Source organism: Rhopalosiphum padi, chromosome 1, assembly GCF_020882245.1.
Source record: "Rhopalosiphum padi isolate XX-2018 chromosome 1, ASM2088224v1, whole genome shotgun sequence".
Lineage (NCBI taxonomy): Eukaryota > Metazoa > Arthropoda > Insecta > Hemiptera > Aphididae > Rhopalosiphum > Rhopalosiphum padi.
The window spans coordinates 40118336-40144159 of NC_083597.1; the positions used below are offsets into that span (position 1 = coordinate 40118336).

Genomic DNA, 25824 nt, shown 5'->3' on the forward strand with positions numbered 1-25824 from the left:
TTATTCGAATAATTTTTAAACATAATGCTAATAGAAAATACAAATATTGAAATATATTATAGATGATTTATATTAATTGTAATACTAGTGTCTACGGCCTGTCCAGCGAGAGAACGCGCCAATTCTGCGCATCCCCCCGCGTCACCATGCTATCAAAACTGGTTCACTTATGGCTGGGTATAATTGGGGAATGCGCAGAATAACTAATTTTGATCCGCGGTTTCCGGCGCGTTCTCTCGCTGGACAGAGTGTAGTATACGTATACCAGTTAATTCTTTTATCGTGAACAACTCATTATTTCAAAAAATATTAATGTTTGAAAATTAGTCAAATAATATTATTTTAAAATTATTCGAATAATTGCAGTGAAATAATCATCTGAATTATAATTTATTCAAATATAATATTTTCTAAATAATCATCTAAATAAAATTTCATTCGAATGATGTCCTACTTTGTTTACCGGCAGTAGGCAATAAGAATAGCTTAAAATAAATCTAAATATTTTGATAATATCATTGTAAAATATAATGTAATAAATAATAATATTATAGGCTTGCAATTGTCTACACTATTCGGAATGAGATCAGAGATCGTACCTCGGCCTCGGCGGCAACCAGTTTTCGTCGAGCGGCACCGGTTTGTCCACCCTACCGAGTCAACTATCTGTAGGCCTGCTCATACGTACAAGCTGGCCACCGAGGTACGATCTCATTCCGAATAGAGTATATGATCAAACAACCATACAACACAAACTCTGCATTAATACTTAATTAACATATTCACTGCTAAAAAATACGCCATATTCGTAGCAAATAAACAGTAAATTCACTCCAAACAACCAACAAACATATCACATATATGCATAATAATTATCGCCAATTCCCTTTGTGTCCAAACAGTACTTAAACACTCCAGGCCTAAAAATGAAATTACCCAAAAAACTCAAACCTAATTGATTGGCATATTAAAACATTATTTTTTCATTGGTACTTCCCCACTATTTCCAAGTAGAAATGAAAAGAAACGAAATACTTAACAAAACAGCTGTTCTAGGAAGCAAAAAAAAGTACATACCAAACTATACCGTTGAAAACATATCTTCCAATGACATAATGACATATTCACATTCATTAGTAATAACATCTTTCACTATTTTTGTTATCATGGCAACGCTACTAAGATTCCGTTCCACCAACCATTTAAATCTATCAAATATTTATTGTAATTCAAAAAAAATGTTGCCAGTTGAAGCCTAGCTATAATAATAAAAAAAAAGTTGAGTCAAACAATTGTTTACACCTCCTGAGCTCAACCAACGTCAAGACAATGCTATCACAGTATCGCCCGTATTAGATTCGAACACATCTTCATCACAGATTCTTTATATTTTAAGATATCATGATTATATGGCACTTGCATGGATTTTTTATTTGTGTTTTTTCTGATAACCTATATAAATACGTGAAAGGAAAAATTGTAAATATATGAGGCACCTACAGGCTTCATTGATAAAATTAACTAAAAATATCTTTTCGTCATGTCTGTAATTATGTATGTATAATGTATTAATACTTTTTACTCAATAGGTTTCAATGTAATAAATTATTGGTAAAATAAATTGTTCTACCTATATCTAAAGTTAAGCCCCGAGGCCCGAGGGGAGAAATTAAGATTTAAACTTTTGAGTCTTGATAGAAAGGGAACTCTATGCCCCATATTAATCAATTTTTTATTTTTTTTTTTATTTACAGTTACAATTATATTTTATTTAACGCTAATTTGGCAAAATTACAGTATTAAATTATAAATAATATATAAAAACACCAAGGCCCATTTTTAAACATAATCCATCAATATCCAATTTCTCATCAAGTACGCCACTAGTTACCTACAAGAAGTTGAATCTACTTTAACAACTCAACTTAAAGCACACAAAAAAGTGTGCTGCTCGTTAGTAATCAATGATACGGCCCACGGGCCATGAGTTTAAGTGTCAAGTGAACAAATATTGACTGCCCATGAATTATTGCCAATTCCTGCCTCCTGTACTCATAGTCATACTCATAGACCATAGTCACTATGCTTGGTGAAGCACCCCCTAGATAAATAAGCACTGTCAGTTTGGATCTATAAAAAATATATTTTGATATTTATGTTGACTCGCATTATAAGTATAATATATTTGCATTTTTAAATTTAAAACTTATTTTTGTGTAAGTATTAATATTTGTTATAATTATTGACATTTCTTGTCGATTTATATTAAAATCATTTATATTTGTTTAACTTATTCAAAAAAGTGTATTTTTCGAATTAAATCTACAGTATATCGCATGGAACATTCCTTTTTTTTAAACTTTTCCTACTGTAACAAACTAACACCCAACAGGGCCGTTCTTAGGGGGTGGTGAGCAGGGCCTAGGCTCTGGGCCTCGCGCATTTTGCTTAAATTTGGGGCCTCGCATTTGAAAAAAGTAGTAAAATTAGTTTTAAAAATTGTTTAATTTTCGTAGCATTTAAATTGTATGTTTTATATAATTAGTAAATATCAAAAATTATATCAAAATAGCGATGTAGGTTCAACAAAAAGGTGTTACAAGTATTTTTGCCCTAGGCCTCGCAAATTCTGATGATGGCCCTGACACCCATAGACTTATTAACTATAAATTAAACTAGTTAATAAATCTATGCTCACATTGATAACGGGGAATAGTAACTTCCTATACGAGAGTAGTAGGTAAACAATTACATACGTTAGTTCCTACACAAATTTTTGGTAGTATATTTTACCTATCCATAAATATTAAATACACATATATGATATATAAACAATTTTTAAAAAGAGATTTGACTCTAATTGAAAATATAATACAAGTAAACATTATAATATAATAATGTAGATTTACAATATAGTCAAAATCGTTTATAATTGTCTTATGATTTATTTATAATAATTGAAAAAAAAATGAAATTATTTCATAGATATTTTAATATCTATTTTTCTGGATTTCGTTGTACCAAATTGATATATTAAATCTCCCCATTTCATATCTTTAACCATATCAGATTCAATACATTATATTGACAAATTTGACATTTTTTTCGTGGATTAAAGATGATCGAAAATAATTTTTAGCACATTTTAATACAGAAAACGATTTTTAACTACTTGCATTTGAAGAAGGCAAAGAACAAATAATTCTTAACATTATTTCTATACTTGGAAACACGATGTAATAATTAATTTATGTAATGAAGGAAATGATAATTTTCCTTCTGATGGAAAATTGTTTACAATGCTTTTAAATTGTATTAATTCTTCTTCGAAATTCGTGAAACCGATGTATACGGTATTTTTACGTTTCTTTATTATTTATTCTTAAAGTCTTAATGCATACCCTCCTGAAAATGTACGACACCCCACCCCACGGGATAGAAGGTCTGAAATAAACATAACGCATGATATGAATTTTCTGTATCAGTTTTCAGAAAATCATGCATTTGTACGGGTAACTGATTTCACTTACATTTTAAGCCATCCCAGCAAGATGTAGGTATCTTACTGGAAAAAATAATCGACCACAAAAGCGATGTACCTTCGTTTAGTTACTTATCAACACTTTGCTAGTCTTGTTAGTTGTTGAAACGTCTTTCCAAAAGTATTATTATACATACAAATAATCATAAAGATATTACTTTTAAAAGAATAATAGTATTTAGAATAAGTATTTTAATTAAATATTCACGAGTCACATTCACGTCTTCACTATAAATTAGTAAAGTACCTAGTATACTGGTTATATAGTAGTAACGATGGTTGAATAACGGCTAATGTCTGGCTATTGGCTACAAATTATTATTCCAAGAAAAAACTATGGGTAACTACACTCTATGGGAAAAACGAACCGACTGACAAACAACGGTGGTGAAACCTAGATGGCGTTTTAACGTGACTTTATCTCATAGACATAATATTATTATAATATTATAGGTATATATATTATATATATTTAGCTATGAATTATTATGCGTATGTATAATATCACGATGGATAAGTGATAACACTGTTTACTACGGACATAGAACTGATAACGATAATAAAGTAAGTTGAGACTTGTGTTGTGCGAGTTGTGAAGCTAGCGCCCAACACGGCAGTACAAACGGCATCCACCCGCTTCCCACCTTAAAACCACCAACCAGCCCACCCGCGGCTACCGCTATGTCCTCTATTATTATTATTATTATTATTATGACCATTGTGGGTAACCTACCTGTCTAGTGTTTACCTACGATAAATTTTCCGTCATCTGTTAATTCTGTAGTTGAAAAGTGAAAACTAGAACGGTGTACGGCGACGGTAGTCGGTAATTCAAGTCGTTTCGATTTTACCCGTCGGACTGGGTTACAACTACGGATTACGTTTGTCTTGTTTCTTAAAATGTAAATGATTTTACAAAAAAAATCCAACTAATTTCTTACACGGGTCTGTTGGTTATCCATTTCGTTTTTCCTATGTGCCATCACTAGAAATAACACTCACATCTGTAGGTAATCTAATCACATTAAGCTGAGACTTGAGAGTAAGTACCCGTGTGTCATGTACATTTTGTGTGTGAGCGTTTGTTTGTTTGTTTTGTTTGTTTATTGCAGATCATATTATTGATATATCTATTTGAAACCGACCTCAGGTCTTACATGACTGCTACCTTTTTCTCACAACACTTCAAAACATTGTTACCCCTTTTAATCCGCTTTGGGTTACTACTTTTCATTAAAATAATTAATTTGTTGTTAGAAAACATTATTAATTATAATGATAAACAGGGAATGGGCCATTGAACAGTTTGTTACTTATAATAACAGAATTTCATTGATTACAATTGTGATTTTTAGAAACAAATAGATCCATAAAACCCAATACTTTAAAATAAAGACACATTTGATTTACGTGACACACATCTTGTAGGTTATAGAAATATTTAGAGTAAACTGAAATTTTGCCTTTTCCTTTATTGGTTTTTATTTCCTAGTAGTAAGTTGAAGTGTAAATGTAGGTTTTGTTGTAGAGCATATAAGTACTTTGGGTGTATAATTTTAATTAATCAATATTATATGAATTTGCAATCTACCCAAGTCCTTGTAAATCCTGTATATCACTTATGCTTATTATACTAAATTGTAGACTGATGGTTAAAAAAATAAATAATTAATATACAAGTATTATCTAAGTTTGTTATTACTTATCATTTCCATAATCTACGTATATTTGATTATTAACCATCTTTTTTGTTTCAGTAAAATATATAAATAATTGTTAATACAATTTTTTATTTTCAGTTGCTATTTGTATAAAAGAAATATGCTTGCCTGTACAGAAATTTCAAAAATGGACACATGCAGCATTCAACAAATGACACTTGGATCAAATATTATTGTTGATGGTTTATTTTTTAATGAAACAAATATTAGATTAAAAACTACTGAGAATGAAGTAATACTATCAGATTCATATAGTGATCAAAAATATATTCCAACAGACACTCACATCAAGTCGAAAAAAGATGATTTAGATGTTAGTAATGATAAATCAAAGAAACTTAAACTAAAATGTAAAAAAAGTCAACAAATGTCCTTAAATAAACTAAATCTTAATACTCACCTTGAAATTCAATCGCCCATTAAACAGTCCTATACATGTACTGTTTGTCAAAAACTATTTCATTATAAATACCGATACGATGCTCATATACAAAGTCACAATATTGAAAAACAAAAATATAAATGTAAAATTTGTGATAAATCTTTCACGCGTAAATATCATATTAGCATCCATAATAGAACACATACAGGAGAAAAACCATATAAATGTGAACTATGTGAGAAATTATTTTCAATGAAACATCATCTCCTTTCTCATATCAGAACTCATACGGGTGAAAAGCCTTACACTTGTGACATGTGTAATGAATCATTTACCCGCAAAGATATTCTGAGCAAACATGTTAGAACTCACATAGGTGAACAACTTTCAACCTGTGTAAAATGTCATAAACAATTTTCTATGAAAACATACACTGGAGAGAAACAATACTTCTGTCATTTGTGTCAACAAATCGAGCCCCAGTCAAATATTGTGAACAACATTAACATTAATCTAAATCATGACTTTGACTTAGAAATGTTTGACAATGATAAATGTATTGAAACAACAGACCTCGTTGACATAAAATATGAAAATAACATAGAAAGTATTGACAATGAGTCAAAAATTCTCACACCTGAATCAAATATGTTAACATATCAACCCTATGATGAAATGCTGAATAACACTAAAGAATTTCAGTCTGATGTAAAATGCCTTGAAACATTCTGTAGTGTAGAGTTTAAAGAAAAGCCATATAAATGTCACATGTGTCAGCAATTATTTTCTAATAAACAAAATCTTGATTCTCACATTAGAAGTCATACTACAAAACAACCATATACGTGTACAATTTGTAAGAAATCGTTTTTCTATAAGTATCGTTTTGATGCTCACATAACTAATCATAAGATGGATAAATATAAATGTAAAGTTTGTGAGAAATCTTTTACCAGAAAATACCATTTTGATACTCACTATAGAATACACACTGGTGAAAAACCTTTTAAATGTGAAATATGTCTGAAATTATTTTCATTAAAACATCACCTTATATCACACATAAGGACTCACACTGGCGAGAAACCGTTTAATTGTGAGCTTTGTAATGAATCATTTCGCCGTAAAGATATACTTAGTAATCATATTAGAATTCATACAGGAGAAAAACAGTTTGTTTGTGATTATTGTGAAAAACAATTCTCTATGAAACAATATCTCATTAGACATATGAGAACGCACACTGGAGAAAAACCATTCATTTGTCATGTGTGTCAAAAAAGGTTTTCGCAACGATCTGGTCTTGATTGTCATATAAGAATACACACTGGGGAGAAACCATTTCAATGTGAGGTGTGTAAGAAATTATTTTCTAGAAGAGACAATTTAACAATCCATATGTCCACACATAATATTAATATAGAGGTTGAAAACCAATGATGACAATTTAATGAAAATATTTTTTATCAACATGTATGTATAACAGAGTGATGTAACAATTAAAAAGCCAATTAATGTGTATATTTATACACATTTTAATTCTAGTCCTAACTGCCTCAACTAGGAAATATCTAAACCTGGAATATGTATTAAGGGAATCCTTTTTATTTATACAAACGTTATCTTAATATTTATTGATTTATATGATTGTTATGTAGTTATAATTCAAATTGTATTCTTAATTGTATAAAACTTTATTATTTATAAGTAAATTTAACAATATATCATTTTTATAACTTTCATAATTTATAATGTGATGTTCTTTTATAAATTCTTTTGTACAATAATACACATAAAAATGTAATAAAATAACTTCAAGATCAAACTATGTTTTAGTATTCCAAGTTCCAAGAGAATGTATTATATTATACGTTTATTGGTTTTTTTTTTTTTACCTTATAAACGTTGTCCAGCATATTACATTTTATTTATTTAAAATCTAAACATTGATGTCAAACATATAAAAGGTAATATAATTACAATATTTTGTAATTGTGATACGGTCGGATTTACTTTTTGTAATATCCAAATAAGCGATTTTTGGTCAATAATGTTGTAATATGCAAATATTAAAATATAATTATTATAACATTATAGAGTAATACTACTAGTATAGTTTTTACGCAAATAATCTCCACATTCGAGTACAAATAAATTCATAATAATATTGCATATAAAACAAATAATACACATATTATTTTATTCTTGTTTGTTGCTTCAATAGAAAAACAAACGAGAATAAAATGTTAATTCTTAAGAAACTTGAATTTTACAAAAACGATTCATATTGTTTCTGATGTAACAAATACACTGAGTGATAGTGTTTCGTTCACTGCGCATTAAATCTCCCATCAACTAAAATCAGTAAAATATTTTTGTAATAAATTATACATGTGAGATTTAAATATTAACTTACAGCTTCCAATAGGGCACCCTTCCTTTCAACAACTTCAGTTCGTGGTGTCTTCATTGGTGGCATTTTTTTGACTGGTTTAGATTCTTTTTTGGAAGTGTTCTTACGCTTTTGACCACGTTCATTAGTGGTTTTCTCACATTTATCGTTTGTTTTAGAACATATATCAATTTTCACATCAGTATTATTGGTATTAACTACTTCACTGTCATGATCAATTAATAAAGTGGAATCTACTTCTTTGTTTTCAGTAACTAAAATAGAACTTTGTTTTTCTGTTGTTAAAGCTTCTATTATTTTAGTAGAACCAGGTTCTTCATTTTTCTCTGGTATTGAAGTAGAATCTGGTTCTTCATTTTTCTCTGGTATTAAAGCTTCTATTACTGATGTGGAACATGGTTTCTCATTTTGTTCTAATACATTTTTATTTTCTAGTGAACCTGATGTTTTAACTTTAACTATAGGCATTTCTTCAGGTGGTTCGTCGTCGCTTTGATTATCACTAGATTGATCATATTCCTCTAATAGTTTTAAAGCAACTGGTTTATTGATTTCTTCTAATTGTTCATCCTTAATGATACCTACATAGAATAAAATAAAACAATATTTAACTTATAATATATTACATGTTTTACACATTTATAGTGATAAATTGCTATACAAATAGAATTAATGACTTACAATAATCTAATGTAAAAACTAGGAAACTAATTATAAACAGATTTTAAATTTGATTTAAGAAAAAGTTTAAATATCATAATTTCATTTTTAAAACAATCCTATACATAATTTATTATAGCATTTTAATATTTCTGTCAGTATCAATAATCAAAAACTTAAAAATATTTTTGGAATTATTATATCGCTATATTGTTCTATTTATAAATATATATATATATAAAAAAATATAATTAATAGTGATTTGTATGATTTCAAGATTAACCAAAAAAAACTCAATGTAGTAAAAATGTTTGTATTAAAACATAAATAAAATAATATTTTATATTACTTATTTATATAATTTAGTTACTTTTGTAGTGAATTATTTTGGATTATTATTTAATCAACTTAAATAGTATTAATAAAGTTATATGTCTATACTCTAATCAAGTTAAAAAAACAGTTGGCAGTCACCAATTTTTGTCTGGTTGAGGTAAGGCAACAACTATTTGTCCTTCTCACTAAGTCAAACATTTATATGTCTGACCTATAGTTAACCATGCTCTATAGTCTAACCACTCAAAATATTGGCGCAAACTATGTTTCTTAACTTAAATAGAATATAATCTTAGTTGTTTATGCAAGGTTTGTAAATATAAAATAAATTACCAACTATTCCAGCAAACCGTTTTAAGTTTCCGTTCATTGGTTCTTCAATAGGTTCTGTAAATTCACCATTAAACCTAGGTCGTTTTCTATTATTAAACCGTTTATTTCCTAAACACAAAACATACAATAAATTAATTATATAATCAGAAATAAACAATTGCACTACATAATTTATTACTTACCAGAACTGTTAGATTTATTGTTTTTATTAAACCTATGGAAATCTTCATCTGCTATACGTTCCCCTCTTTTATTTTTTTCATCCTCTACATCAGCTTTTGTTTGAATGGTTTCTTTAGTTGGCCATTTTCTGCAAATATCATATGTTACAAATATTGTAACATATCATGTTCTAGTATAAACTATGATACTCACTTTTTTCTTTCTTCAATCCAATTTTTAACAGCATCCGAGTTATTACTATACAACACTTTTTTGTGCAGTCCTAATCGATGATGCATATTTTGATGTTCTCTAACAGCACTAGCATGCCCCACAAAGTCACAATCGCCTAATTCGCATGCCACTTGATTTTTATCTTTTTTAGGTACGAAATTTCCTTTACTCTGGTTATTGAAACTAGGAGGAGGTCCTACTCTAGGGCGATAATTTTGATATTGCTGTCTAGGTTGAAATTGAAATCTATTACCATGTTGCGATTGTTGAAATCTTGGATTTTGTTTGTTAAAAGGAAATCTTTGTTGTCCTGGAGGCCTAAATGAAGGCCTTTGGTTGAATTCATGTCTAGGTAAATTAAATGAAGGCTGCTGTTGTTGATAACATTGATCTGCTGGTAAATTGTATGGTTGTTTCAACGATTCAGGATTCTGTACTTGAGGGTGATATGAATTATTTGATGTTGTGCTAATACCAGGACTTGGAGACTGGTATGAAGAGCCGACTGGTTGATTGCAATTTAAATGTACAGGCTGAAATGGGGGAGGTGTAATTGAATGGTTAAAATTTTGGATTGGAGGAGGTTGGTTGTAGTTTTGAATTGGAGGGCAATTATTATAATTTTGAATAGGAGGAGGTTGATTAAAATTTTGGATAGGAGGTATATATGTTGGTCCAGGTGTTCTATATGAGGGTACTGATAGTTGGTTGAAACAAGGACCAGCAGACTGAGGTGGATGTTGAATTGGTAAGTGATTTTGGCCTGGAGGTTGATAAAAAGGCGGAGGTAATGCAGTATTAGGAACTTGGTATGCAGGTATTGAATGGTCATGATGTTGTCGGGAAGGTTGATAAAAAGATCCTGGTGGTGTAAACTGTTGTGGAGGTGATTGAAATCGTGGACCAAACTGTTGCTGCTGAAAAGATCTAGGAGAGTGATATGACTGTGATTGTTGATTAGGCCCATTTGGTGAGTAAGTTGATTGACCATTTGGACGATACATATTGGAAGAATATAATTTCTGAAATAAAATACAAATAAAGTACTATAAATATTTAAATTTAATTAACATCAGATACAACTACAATAGTAATATATTATTTTGTAAACTATATTTTTCATACCATAAAAATAAAGATTTATATAGGTACATAAAACAAATTTTGAATGTTTAGTATAGATTAATATTATAATCATATGATCCCAATAAAAATCAAAAGATAATCTCAATCATAGTAAACTAAAAATAAAAACTGATCACAATAAATCTCATAACAGACAAGTTTGATTGGTTACTACCAGGATACAAAATTGAAAATATGTAAATTTTAACGTCATGTACTAGAAATTTATTCACCCATACTGATGTGAAAAAAATGCTTGTACCATATCAATAATGTAGTTAATGATATTCCTGGAACACTTTACAACCAATTTTGATGAACTTATTTCTAGATACAAGGTTAATTTAACATGGTTAAGAATACTACAATAATTTTGTAAATATAGCAATATCGAATATTTTTTAAAAGTATTTAAAACTTAAATTTATATTAATGTAATTTAAAGGAAAAATACCAGTAGCTTGACAATAAAATCAGCGTGCAATGCATGTAGATGTTTTTTTTTTAAATACACTGTTCCTTATTATTAATTTAGAAACGCGTATTAAATTTATCACTCGTTAATTTTTATTATTTTTATATCAAACTGGAGAAAAAACCAACTTGGAATTTAAAATTGTGTATTTGTGACTGGCAATCACTTTAACAATCGGTAGTCGGTACTCAGTCCTCAGAAGAAGTTCGTAGTGTTGTTACTATTATTATAGTATAATTTTTTAAATGTACAAAAGCATTGAAAACCGAAGCACGTGTTTACGAACCACAATCAGTCGACATTATGTATTATCACTATTATCTATGTGACAATCGCGGTTTTTTTTATATATAAATGTATATATATTTTATTTAATCTGAGATATTATCTTAAAACGTGGTGTTATCACATCAATTCCCAGTTCACCAACTTCACGTGTCAAATAGATGCATATCCGTGATGGTTACACTGATTCCGACCTCATAAACACAATCACAATAACAATATGATTATTAATTAGGATTGTTCTTATCATATTAAAAAATCAACTCTCTCAAGTCTCAAGCTCACAACATAGCAAGTTGAGACTGTTGAGAGCTCTCAACTTGCTTTGAAGCTTGATATTGTGTTCAGTCAGTGATCCAGTGTTTACTGTTTACTTTTGTTTGTAGCCAACCATCAAATCGTTATGTATGAATCCAACAACTTTTTTCTAAACTCTTTTAAAACTTAAATCAATTGTACATTCATTTCAATAAATATTTATAAATGCTTACTAAAATGAATAATTCGTCAGATTTAAACCTGATCGCCTTGCAGTGCATTTCATTTAATTGCTAATGGTTTTTTAATCTACAAATTAGTTGTCGGTGCATTTTTGGTAAATAATTCATCACAATAAAATACATTTTATATCCATTGTATACAACAATATACAATTTGTATTATATTAACTGGTAATGTGTATGTATAATTGTATAACTATATGTTTCAGTTGTAGTTTTTTTATACATATCTGCATTATCTAGTCGAAGTGGGTCGATATGGCTGTTCAACAGAAATATAGAAGAGAAGAAGTTAGTGAAGTTAGTTGTTGCCTAAAGTACATTATATTCAGCTTTAATGTGTTATTTTGGGTAAGATTAAAAAAGAAACTTTTTTCTTAAAATCGTATTTCAATATTTTAATTTTACAATTTTAGATGTTTGGTTTATCTGTGATGGCAGTGGGCGTTTGGGCATGGACAGAAAAAAATGCATTTAATAATCTCAGTAAACTCACGCATTTAGCACTAGATCCAGCTTTTGCATTAATTTTAATTGGTAAGTTATACATTTATCACACAGGAATTCAGATTTTGTACAATATTTTGAATATTTTTAGGTGGAATTACTTTTATAATAGGTTTCACTGGTTGTATTGGAGCATTGCGTGAAAACACATGTTTACTTGGAAGTGTAAGAATTTTAAATTATTGTATAGTGAATGGCTGCATATTTTGTTTTTATTTATTTATTTTAATAATATAAATTTTATTTTATTTTAGTATGCAGTTCTCTTAGCTGTAATTTTGATACTTGAGTTAACTGCAGGAGTATTAACATTTGTTTTTAAAGATTCTGTAAGTTTACTTTTTACTATTATTACAAATTAATTTTATGTAAATATTTAAACCTATTATAATAATAAATTAATAAATAATAGATTAAATCGCAAGCCACTGAAGGACTTCAAACATTCATTGTTCATTACAGGGAAGACCCTGATCAGCAAAATCTTATCGATTGGATACAAGAAGACTGGGTATCTTATATTGTTTTATACGGTTATACTATCTTTATGCAGGCGCAGATTTAGAAATTAAATAAGGGGAGGGGGAGTAAATAAAAAAAATATACTTCAAGCCCATAAAAGCATAGGCATTAAGTTTAAATTTTGAAATATTTTAAGTGGGTGCCTAAGGGAGGAGCTTCAGCCCCCATATCCCCCCCACTTTGTATCTGTGTCTGTCTTTATTCATGATAAATTATAATTAAATAGTATATATTATTTTTTAAATTTTAGTTACAATGTTGTGGAATCAAAGGTCCAGAAGATTGGGATTTAAACAATTATTTTAACTGCTCTTCACAAAAAGTTGGTAGTCGAGAAGCATGTGGAGTACCTTTTTCTTGTTGCAAACGTAAACTAAATGTAAGCTATTATTTATGAGTATATCAATCTTAATTCTTTTAGTCCATATAATTATTAAATTAATTCAAAAATTATTTGTAGGAAATAGTAGAAAACAAACAATGTGGATATGATGTGAGAAAAGAAGGATTCGTAAGTATAAATATTTTTATATTTTTGTATGCACTTAGATCAGGTACGGATCCAGGGTTTTTATAGTGGGGGGATTTTATATAATGAATGTCATGTTATAGAATTATAATATAATAAGACTGTTAAACTACATTGTCACATATTTATTTTACATTAAAATAAAACACTTTATTTAAATTACTGGATTTAAAATATTAAAATACATAGGTACCCACAAAAACATACAGATCCAAAATTATAAGGCAAAATCTAACTTTCTTTTGGGTTTTTGAAAATCTGTCAATAACTAATATATTGAAATATTTGTTATTATAAAGTATGCCTATCATTTTTGAAGATACTCATTGTCTGATGTATACTCTTACAAAGTTACAAATGAAAATAAAACTGCTGGTAATTATGACAAGAATGATGATTTGTGACGTCACATTGTTAGTCAGCATGATTAAAAATTACCAACTTCTAGTTAGAATTTTTTGCAATATATTGTACATATTATAAAATATTATGTACATAAAAACTCAATTATATAATTTATTATTATTGTTTGAAGTAAATTTTATAATAATATATAATTCAATATTTTGGAAATTTGAGGGGTGTTGTCACTCCTAGTTCCCCCCTTGTATCTGTGCCTGACTAGATTAAGTTGAAACACTGATAATTAATATGAATCATAAAATTAATATACTTAATACAATTCTAACAAAACATATAATTTAGAACAGTGGTGCCGATCATCTTATTTATCTATTGCAGATATTGAGGAGATTTTGTAGATAGTAGACCAACCTTGTGCCACTGGGGCTAGGCTTTGGATCCAGAATTTGTACCTATAAAGATAAACAAATATGACATAAGAATAAGTATAACAATGAATAATTAGCCCCAGCGGTTGCTATTGATTGAAATTGGGAGAATTGCAGGGGGGCCCTTCGATAGGTAATTTAGTAATAAGTATATTACCTAAGTAACTATGATTCCTTTTTTATACATTATCATAATATTTTTTTAACATTGACGCCACTGATCTAATATAATTAAATAAAAGCTTTTAATAACTATTAACATTTAACAACACTTAATACTATCGTATTATGGCGATTATAGTATGCTGAAAAATGGACAAGCTTAAATTTACCAACGCAAACAGGTGAAAGAAATATATATGAAAGAGGTTGCATGCGGGCTGCTGAGGAATGGGTTGAGGATAATTTTATTGGAGTTTTAACAACAGTTATGACTGTCACCATATTACAGGTATTAGGTATTTCTCACTTACTAGGCATGTACTCTGTTTTTGATGTTTGGTGTATATTTATTATTTGCATGTTTTGTTTTGCATTTTCAGTTATTTGTTTTATTTTTTTATGATTTTTTTATTTTTACATTGCTTGTGTGTGATTGTAAATAGACCGACGATGTCGGAAAACGAGTGGATCTCATCATTAATGAAAAAGGATGTTTGCAATCTGGAGAAGAATGGCTAGAAAGAAACATGCTTTTTATAGCTACTGTTTGTCTTATATCAGCATTTTGTAAGGTGAGTTAAATTAATTAAAATTGTTTTAATCCTAAAACAGTATACCCTTTAAATAACATAACTGGAGATAAATTAGGTAAGACAATAGTATTCATTCACTTAAAATTAATATTTTATTTCCTTATTTAAAATAAAATAATTTCTACATGGTACTTGTATTAAACATTCCTAAATCCTAAGGCACTTAAAATACCCATATTACATTTATAACTCAGAGAATATACTAAATAATTTAATGTTAGTCTACACTCTACACCACTGTTAATAAAAATGTCACTTTAATGCTTGTTTTTTTTATTTTAAATTAGTAAAAACATATTGTAAATCTGAATTACCTAATAACTATACAATCGAAGTATTATTTAAATAGATTTTATAATAATGAAGATAAAGATGTATAGTTTTACAGTTTATTTGAAAATGTAACAAAATAATAATTTCACTTGCGACTAAAAATTATTATATCATAAAAATGAATGGTTTTATAATAAATTTTTTTTAATTCAAACAAAACATTATAAATTACATTATGACTTTCTATTAATATGATTTGTTTGTAATAATTGCATTCTTTAACTTGAGTTAAATTTAAATCACTGTGCAGTTAGTGAAAGTAATATCACTGATTATAAAATAATAGACTATTCTATAATCAATGGTGATATACTCCATATAAATTTGTCTATAATTTTGTTCATCAATTTTCTGATTATTGATGGTGGTGATATAATCATTACATTTTTTTATCATTCTCTAATTTAATTAATCATAAATTACTTTAAAATATCTTGCCTCAAGCATGTATTCAGAATCAATTTTCAGGGGGAGGGATTATTCTATTATTATTTAAATGATAATAAATAACATATACGTTTGTCACTTTCTAAAATCCAAGATAACATGTAATGACTAGTGGAAAATTAGAAAATGTACAAATTCCCAAAATAAATTGTAGTCGTACAATACTGTACAAAAAGTTCATAGCTATTTTTTGTTTCTACTTTAAAAATTTCATGCTTGTTTTGACTCTTTCTTTTAAATTTATCAATTTTATTAGATATTCACTAGTTGTATAGTTATTTGCAAAAATTTGATTGTAGTAATTTCGGTACAAAAATAATATAAATTTTCAAGTTTGTGCATGTTTTTAAAGAAAACATTATTTAAATGTTGTGAATTTACAATAAGTTCAATGTATTGCATTCTCATTTTTAAATTAATTTTCATGTTAATGTTATTTTTTTTTATTTCAGATTTTAGGCATATGCTTTGCTCAAAATCTACGTGCTGACATATTTGCACAAAAAGGCAAGTGGCACTAGATGGAATTCATCTTAAGACATGAACAAACAAGATTATATTATATAAATATATATACTTTTTTAAGAGGTTTTTAACCGTATCAATATTTTTTCATACCTAAAATAGTGATAAAAAAGATTGTAGTCCAACTCTTTAGTGTGAACCACAGACTTCTATACTTAGTATAGAAGTCTGTGGTGTGAACATGCTTCCATGAATTTTTTATCTAATTTTTAGGTTCTTGATTAAGTTTGATTGGCCATTTTCATAACAAATTATTATTAATACCTTATTTTACATCACACTCTCACACAAAACTAAATTAGATTATAGACACCTTTATTATTTAAAAAAAAATACTTATTATTCATATATATATATGAATATGTATTTTATCTTGAACTCTCTTGTAAAATACACATGTTAATGACTGTCGTCAAATTACCTACAATGTAAACGCACAGCTATGATACTGATTTTTCATTTTTACAATTCGGTTTCTTTGTCCATATAAACATTTTTCTTGGTTATCTATCCTAACTTTTTAACATTTTTAAAGATATATTATGTAGTGACCCAAATTAACTACACTTTTGTTATATCTGTATTATTTCTTTATTTACCAAACTTAGATCTCTTTTTTGGGGGGAATTTGTCATTGTAATACAATTTAATTTTTAATTTTGCTCAAAATATCTAAAGTATTATTTTATAAAGGTATGTAAATTGTATTAGATTTGTGCCAAACAAATTGTAGTATTAATATGCAGTTTATTTTCAATGTATTTTTCTAAGTTAAGTTCCTACTAGTACTACTTACATAAGCTAAAATTGAATGTTGCTTAACTTCACAAGTATACTAATTAATAATTATTTTAACACATGTATTACTAACTCTACTAACAAATTTAATCTACATTCCATAATATAATATACATTATTTTGTAAAAAAAACATTAAAAAATATTATTACAATGAATAAATGATCTGTAGTTTTTTAATATTGTTTTACTTTCAGTTACATACACTAAGCAATTATACATCTAACATACCATAATGGTATCATCAGTGTCGGTCTGGCCCACCCGGCTACCCGGTAATCACCGGGGGCCCTTCGATATTTTTTAATATTAGGGGCCCATAGCCAATTGTAAACGTAATAACTAATAATTAATATGTATGTGTTTAAAATTCTAATCGGGACAACTGTAATAAATATGTAAACATTGAACATAGATAAATGGTAATTATTGTGGTCTGGTGATAAGGATAAACGCAGTATTTAGCTTGATTACTTGTCTATGGGATAAATTCTTTTTGAACTTACAACCAAAACGGGCTTATTCAATACACTGTACATAGCATTAAAATATATTCTTATACTTCCATGCACACAAGTTAAGTGTGAACGAGTGTTTTAAAAACCAAACTTAGATCTTCATTAAGCCAGCAATATTTGGATCCTTTAACTTGTTTATTTGTTGAAGATGATATCATTCAATTTATAAACAAAGATAAAGTTATTGATATGTTAGGATCGTCAAGCAATGAATTAAAAAAATTACTTTTTTAATAATTTAATTATTTAATGTTAATTTCTAATTCAAATTTTTTATTTTATTTGTAAAATTGTTAAGTAACAATATTGGTTTACATTTTAAGGCATTGGAAAAAACGACCTAATTATTATATATTTTATTATTAATTATGTATAAAATAGTCTTAATATTTTATTAAATGACGGTTAAATTTTTTTTCATTTACTTAAGTTAAAATTAAGTTTGTAGGGGGCCCATTCGAAATTAGTTAACCAAGGGCCCAGTCATGGTCCAGACCGACACTGGGTATCATGATTTTTTATCAATACTTATATTGTTAAAATTAAAAATTAACCCCACCAATTTTTATTTCAAAAGCTTAACTGATTTATTATTTAAACAAATTAAGCTATTTGATTATTACCAAATAAATTGAATGCATCTTATAATAAAACAACTTTATTATCTTAATCGTTCGTAAATAGTTATACAGTTATACATGTAAGTAAATAACTTACTAAACAGTAATTGAATATTTTAAATTTTAATTTTCATAAAATTAAAGGAAAACTACATGTATAGATTTAAATTTAGAAACTAAAATTTTTAAATTAACATAAAATAAAGATTACATAGCTGAGCTTATCCAAAATATAGGTATTTTTTAATTGTCTATGAGTCTTTCAAGAGACAAATTCAAGGGCTTATAATGAAATAAATAATTCTGCACAATTTTCTTAGATGTTATTAAAATTATTTTTTAAAGGTGCAGCATAATATCTATAATTTACACATAATTGGAACTTGTATGTGCAAAAATATTTATATAAAATTGTTGAACTTGATAATATAAAAGAAATATTATATATAATAAAAAAAAAATATTCAAATAAAATAGATGATTTTAAATGGTACTATAGTTCCGTCTATAATAAAAGATAAAATATGGTGAAAAAATGCTTTTAATTATTAAAATCAAACAAGTATTGAATGTTTAAACCCAACATTTGAACAAAAAATACTAACTAAATAAACTTAAATTAACATATTTTGGCATTTAAGATATAATTTTTCAAAACCAATAAGTTTTTTAAAAATATTAACTGAAATATAAACAAATTTTAAGAGAACACTATACTGTATCACTGAAATAAAAAAAAAAATTGCCATTTTATGAAAGTATTTAATTACTAACATTTAAATATTTAATAATTGATGAACTAATAATTTTATCTGTAAGGCATACCTGCCACATATAATAATAAAATAAAATAATTGAAGACATTTACAATAAGATATGATATAAAATAAAAGTCCCTTTTTGAACATTTGTCATCCTTTTCCATATTATAATAGTTAAATGCCATTTTTATTTTCAGGAGCATGCCATGTAAGTCTTTCTTCATAGAACTTAATAACGATTTGTGGGCACATTAAATTAGCCTCTTTAGCTGCGATTAAATCAGCTTCTTCAATTCCTTTCCACTTTAATAAAAACATCAACTGGCCACTAGAATCAGTAGCACCAATAATTTTTTCTGCTACTTTTTCAGGTGGAGCGTTAGGATCAGTAACATCATTTTCTTTTTCCTCTGACAGACTGGTATCTCCATCATCAATCTTTTCAATATCATTTTCCTCGGTTTCATCAGACTTGTCTGATTTATCAGATTTGTCAGATTTATCTGACTTATCAGCTTTATCAGCAGCCTTCCTTTTTGGTATAGGAGAAGACTTTCTACGTTCTTTAGAAGGACCAGCATCTGATGATGCACAACTTGTAACTGTTGAATTAGACAGTGTGCGTTTACGACCACGCTCTGGTTGATCCTTTTTTTTTTTTTCCTTAATATCTTTTTGTTTTAATTTTTCTTCAAAATCTTTAATCAACTCCTCACAATCAAGATTCTCTTCAGGTTCCCAAGTATTATCTGAATCATTGTAACCATTCCACTTGAGAAAATATTCAACTTTGCCGTTTCTTGTACGCTTGTCTAAAATCCTTTCTACAGAATATTCCTCTTCTTGTTCTTCGGCATCAGAACTAGAATCTACGCGTTTTTCATTTTCTTTTCTGAAATAAAAATAAAAATATATTAATACGTTGATAACAATACATCAAAACAGATTTTTTTTTTTTGTGTTGAATTTTATTATGCTGAGTGAACAGATTTATCATTTATTTTAAATTTGTTTGCTACACATGACACCAACATGTGAGTTTTATTTTTTTAAACGTATAACCTCTAGGCATAATTCCAAATAAGTGTTGACATTATACATAAAATATTCTTATTTTAAAACATAAAGAACAGTTAAAAAAAAACAATTTAATTACACATGGAAAAATATAAACCACAGCAAACATTGTTAAATCAATACAAATGTTTTTTGTTTTTTAAGTGTTCATAATATTTTAAATCAAGAATATTAATATGTGATACAATCTATAGTCTATACTAAGGATGAAATAATGTGCTTTTGATTATTGATTACACCATTTTAGTTACCAATGTATAATATAAGTATCAAAAAAAAAAAAAATTAAAATCATAAATTTATATATAATAAAATAAATACCTAATCTAATTATAGTAATTATTGTAGGAATAAGTTTGTCAAATGAACAGGAATTCGATAATTTCCATTCTACAAAATTATTATAATATTTAGTGTTTAAAAAGATGGCAGAACCACCATGCTACTAATGGGGAAACATGAAAACTAATATGCGCGTAAATGCTTAATAGGTGTGCATCTATTAAAAACCAACAACAGAGAATGCATTCCGACTAGCTGCAACACTTGCAACTCCTCGCTGTTTGAGTCACAACAATTTTGGAAAAAAAATTAATTTTTATTATTGCTTGATAGTTAAATATAATCAAAATCGACCGGTGTACCAATCGGTCTATCCTGAAAGTTGACACTAACAAAAACAAGCGTAAGTAAAATAAATCCGGAAACCGTTGTGAGCGGGCGGCAACGAATACAATGGACGCGCGTAAACAGGTTGGCGTCGATAATGTGTATGTATTACATATTCTGTTCAAGACATCACAGACAAGAGTAAGACAAGACACCCAACACCGCCGAGCGGCTCTCGATCGAAATATTGTTCATCCATCATTCATCAAATATTATGGTTTTAGTGACTTAATATTTTTATTTACACGTTTTTTAGTAACGCACAATAAAATTGGACGATGGCGGCATCGCCAAAATTACCTATGGTTTATGGAATACGTTTTGATTTTATTTCGTGAAAAAGTCACAAATCTCGGTCACGCACAGATGATGTAGGAAAACGTGTGCAAACAATGAAAACGGCGGGTAAAAATTTGTTGAGGTATTGGAGGCCGGTGCATGCATGTGCGTAATATATTAGTTGTTACTCACCTGGGATTCATATTGAAGACTTGTGAATGAAACTACCAGAAATCAATGTACGGCGTCAAGATAATTCGACCAGATGACGGGAACAAAAAAAAAGTGAAAACCGTGGACTAACCACTGGAATGACGATTACTATGGCGGCAATGCGGTATTTTAACAGTCACCTGAAACTAATAGCGAACGCGATTCATCGAACAACGGACTACTGAAAACTACAGCGACTAAACAACGACGTTGAATGGACGAGAATAAGTAACGTTAACGATAGTGGTGGTGGTAGGTACTAACAACAACTGTTGCCAAAAAGGGAAAAAAGTGGTATGCGTGCCAACGACCACTGGCTAGACTGTCTATCACTAACATGTATATGCATAATAGTCGTATTTCGTTTTTGTGCCATGTGGAAAGTGGAAACTACCTATCATTGACGCCTAAATTGGGCATTGGCGTTTAGAAGTGATTTTTAATTATTTCATCCACAAGAATGCGAGTTAGTTAATGGTGATGTCGTTTTTCATGAAAAGCATAAAAAATGTATTGGTTTTTTATTATGATAGTCTAATTGTGAAACTTATAAATTGTTGATATTAAATTGTCCTCGATCGAATGGATGTGTTTTCAAGAATATACATTGTATATACCTATATATTATATATGTATATTAATGGAGACCGTAACTGAGGGTAGGATCCAGGGGTCCGGATCCTCCCCTCGAATTTTTTAAAATTAAAAACATTAGCGGTGAATATAGTTTATTGACTATATATTTTTAATATTTATATTAAAGTTAATGTTGAACTCCCCTGAAATTTTTTTCAGTTACGGTCTTAATATCAATAATATATAATACCAAATGCCAAATACCAATGCATGTATATTATCACAACTGATGACTGCATACAGCATAGTGTTTAATAAGCTAAAGCCTCAAATATTCTAGCCCCTAGGTATGATGTTACTATTGTTACTAATCACTCAAGGACATATTTAGGGGGAGGGGTGATATGGGTGTTAGAACACCCCCTATCTGCCGTATTTTGTTTTGTTTGACCAAACTCCAAAATTGTTCACGAAGTGCAAGAAATAATCATTCATAATCATAGTTCTATTATTTTTCCTACAGTTCACAGGCTGTTGGTCAACGATCCTTGTCACTACAACATCTAAGAGTTAACGCTCCTTTTCAAATCTCCGAAGACTTAAAAGTTATTTAAGAAATGCCGTTGGAGAAAACAGGTTGAATGGTTTAGAATTAATGAATAGGTATCCAATATCCATAGAGATATACCTATTATATCTACAGCAGAGGTTATTGATGAACTTACTCTCCAATGCCGTCCCTTACTCGCTTATAATTTAAATAAGTAATCATAATAATATGTGTATCTGGTATCATTATATTCATTATATTCAATCTATTCAATTTCATGTTTTTTTAATACTATATAGGTTGTAGTTGTTGGTTTAGTATTATATAGTGTACTATTTATTTTATGTGATTTAGAATATAAAAGTTATTTTAGTTATAGACTATAGTATAAATCTCTTATACAATTTATAGATCTTACACATACTGTCTTAATCTAATCATTTTCATTAATATGATAATTTCTATCAATACATGGTATTTGTTAATGTAATAAGGGGGTGTGGGGAGCGGAGCCCCCTGCCTACCATAAGTCTATTAAATTTTAAAACATCCCCGTAAAATAAATCCAGGATAAGCCACTAACTAATGTAGTAATGTATCTAAGAAAATGTGCGAATTATTTAAAACCATATAGTGGTGCCATTGCATGATTATAAATACTTGTAATAGTATTATTATAATTTATAATATAACCATATTTAATACTAGGTATAATAAAGATACACGTATTGAAATTGTGTACATTAATAATTTATTTTTGTTTAAAATTTCAATTATATTAAAGAAATTAAATATGTTTACTGCGAGTCACACTGAAAGCATTCTCGAGTATGAGCACACGGACCACATGTTTGATACAATGATACCACTATCGTACTAAATAATTCGCAGTTCTTTTTGAAACTAGAAAAATATTAAAAACCAGGAGATTAATGAACTTTTAAATGTTGAAACGTCAATATTTTCAGAAAAATGAACTCTCCAAAAAGGCTATTTTCAATTTTTTTGAAAATAGTTAAATAATAAAATTTTGTTTTTAACTTTTTTACCAAACCATTAAAATAAATTAAATCATGAAATATTTGTAGTTCTTGTCCCTGTGAATCTTATTAACAAATCAAAATTATAATATTTCCATTATTTCAGATGATATCGCTTTAAGCAAATCCTCACGGGACATTCTGTAATATAATACAAATATAGTATTGATAAAAAATATGTATAATATAGGTTAATAGTATAATAGGACATAGGTACTATTAATGTAAGTAGTAAAAGTAAAATATGTATACTAATATTACTAATTAATGTAAGTAGTAAGTATGATATCAATCATAAATCTGGACACCTGGTGGCTGGTACCTTGAATAAAATCACTCTAGATTTGGATAATCTCTAACTACTTTTTTTACTCTTTCCATCCCAATTAACTGTCTTGTCCTTTTTATTTCTTGGGATATTTAGATTCTCTACTATACCTACATTGACTTATTTTAATTTCATTTATTAGGTTCTGTTGATGTGAGACATCAAATCATTTATAAATTTATAGTTAAATCCTTTACATTTATTATGTTGTTTTAGCATAATATACATACCGTCAAGGTAATACATTTAATACATTTAATACACAAACTTACACTAATTAGTACACATATTTTATTTGTACTACTTACATATTTGTGTTTTATATATTATATTATAATTGCTACTATATTTTACCGGCGATATTTTGTCGGTAATTCGTCATGGTAACATGCATGCATTAATATTATTTTATTGATATATATAATATATGTATTTTTTTAAAACAATTATATATTTTAAGTTTTTATCTAAAAGTCGTATATTCTTGAGAACGTTACTATTCAATCAAGGACATCAGTCTTAAAATCACTATTGTAATTATTTATAAGATTCACTACTTAGATTTAAAATAATAAAAAACCAATAATTTCTCTAGGTATTATATGCAGGGTTAAAATATGTTTTAATCAAACTTTTTTAAATATGTGTTTAATAACCGTCGCACTATCGCTATAACGAGCATCGGTACGCGATTGTTGCCCTTAAGATAACATGCCGCGACCTCCCAACACACTGACATCGTCGTAAGTAAATAGTAAACATAACGTATTTAAATTAAAATCAACAACATTATACAGGTAGATCGCCTAATTAACAATGCAACAAATAATTCTATAATAAACCCTTCAGATTCAAGATATACACCTAAATATGATAACACATATAATAATTAGGATGTCGGTTAGACACAAAAATTCAATAAAAAAAACATTCAGATTCATCCAAACCAAATTTTCCTGGGCCTACTTTAAATATAAAAATAATAAAAATTTATAGCGGCTAATCACTACGAAATGCTTATACAAACCGAACCTGTTAACCCGACCATTGCAGTTTCTAACTCGAAAGCATCTTACACTTCAGAAACACCTAATATCATCAGTCAAATTAAACCACCATCACCGATTTTTCTGCAGGCCGCGACATAAACCCACACCTAGAGCAGCATTTTTTATAGTGTTTACATGTAAGGGGCGGCCAAACTCAAATTTATCTAGGTGTGTTTAAACACTTGAGCCGGGCTTAGATTTTTGTAAATGGCATAATTGAATTTTCGAAAACGTTTGAAGCCATCATAATTGAGCTAATTGGGGTTGACAATTTGTATTGTAAATCCATCTTAGATCGTATAAAAATACAAACAGCCAATCCTGAATCATACAAATCTCTGATACATTAATTTAAAAAAACACGACGCCCAGTATCATTACTATACCAACTAAAAGAGGATAAACCTATTCGAGTCGTCATCCGTAACAAACACACACAGAATTAATTAAATCAACGCCGCTAATGTAAAAGTATAACATCATATTATAATTGTTTAGACTGTTTAGAGTATTTACTCTATGTAAAAGCCAATAATTTTTGTTTCACATTTTTACCATGTATTGACTGTTCTGCATCTGCAACTATATGTCTATTATATAATATCTGTATATATAAAAATTTCGTGTCACGATGTATGTTCGCGATAATCTCCGAAACTACTGGACCGATTTTGATGAAATTGTTTACACCGTGTGTAATTTGGGCCAACTTAAAAGATAGGATAGTTTTTATTTCTTTTTTTTTAATATTTTGAATATTTTAATTAACTT

General features: G+C 28.3%; 4 protein-coding genes across 8 annotated transcripts; 2 read left to right on the forward strand and 2 right to left on the reverse strand.

The window, feature by feature from the left end:
* The first annotated feature begins 4149 nt into the window (after nt 1-4149).
* LOC132917925 (zinc finger protein 28-like) lies at nt 4150-7469 on the forward strand. 2 transcript variants are annotated; one of them, XM_060978924.1, is made up of 2 exons: nt 4150-4443; nt 5341-7469. In XM_060978924.1, exon 2 carries the CDS (start codon nt 5363-5365, stop codon nt 7082-7084), a length of 1722 nt encoding a protein of 573 aa, XP_060834907.1. In that variant the 5' UTR covers nt 4150-4443; nt 5341-5362; the 3' UTR covers nt 7085-7469. The 2 variants fall into 2 exon arrangements, with proteins under 2 accessions (XP_060834907.1, XP_060834906.1); XM_060978923.1 differs by having other exon boundaries at nt 4151-4583.
* Nucleotides 7470-7789: 320 nt separating this feature from the next.
* Nucleotides 7790-11690, reverse strand: LOC132917924 (FMR1-interacting protein NUFIP1-like). Of its 2 annotated transcripts, none has more exons than XM_060978921.1 (6): nt 11511-11690; nt 9762-10804; nt 9569-9696; nt 9387-9494; nt 8061-8638; nt 7790-7999 (listed from the first exon to the last, which is right to left on the reverse strand). In XM_060978921.1, the coding sequence occupies exons 2-6, from the start codon at nt 10784-10786 to the stop codon at nt 7898-7900; spliced, it is 1941 nt and encodes a 646-aa protein (XP_060834904.1). In that variant the 5' UTR covers nt 10787-10804; nt 11511-11690; the 3' UTR covers nt 7790-7897. The 2 variants fall into 2 exon arrangements, with proteins under 2 accessions (XP_060834904.1, XP_060834903.1); XM_060978920.1 differs by having other exon boundaries at nt 11362-11690.
* A 221-nt stretch (nt 11691-11911) lies between these two features.
* On the forward strand, nt 11912-17553 carry LOC132917926 (tetraspanin-5). Of its 3 annotated transcripts, XM_060978925.1 has the most exons (11): nt 11912-12262; nt 12377-12518; nt 12584-12704; nt 12766-12839; nt 12929-13003; nt 13087-13185; nt 13447-13575; nt 13657-13707; nt 14818-14967; nt 15122-15250; nt 16504-17553. In XM_060978925.1, exons 2-11 carry the CDS (start codon nt 12426-12428, stop codon nt 16570-16572), a joined length of 990 nt encoding a protein of 329 aa, XP_060834908.1. In that variant the 5' UTR covers nt 11912-12262; nt 12377-12425; the 3' UTR covers nt 16573-17553. The 3 variants fall into 3 exon arrangements, with proteins under 3 accessions (XP_060834908.1, XP_060834909.1, XP_060834910.1); XM_060978926.1 differs by lacking the exon at nt 15122-15250; XM_060978927.1 differs by lacking the exon at nt 14818-14967.
* A 1481-nt stretch (nt 17554-19034) lies between these two features.
* On the reverse strand, nt 19035-21728 carry LOC132917927 (chromobox protein homolog 1-like). The gene is made up of 2 exons (XM_060978928.1): nt 21490-21728; nt 19035-20164 (listed from the first exon to the last, which is right to left on the reverse strand). The coding sequence occupies exons 1-2, from the start codon at nt 21498-21500 to the stop codon at nt 19447-19449; spliced, it is 729 nt and encodes a 242-aa protein (XP_060834911.1). The 5' UTR covers nt 21501-21728; the 3' UTR covers nt 19035-19446.
* Nucleotides 21729-25824: the final 4096 nt, after the last annotated feature.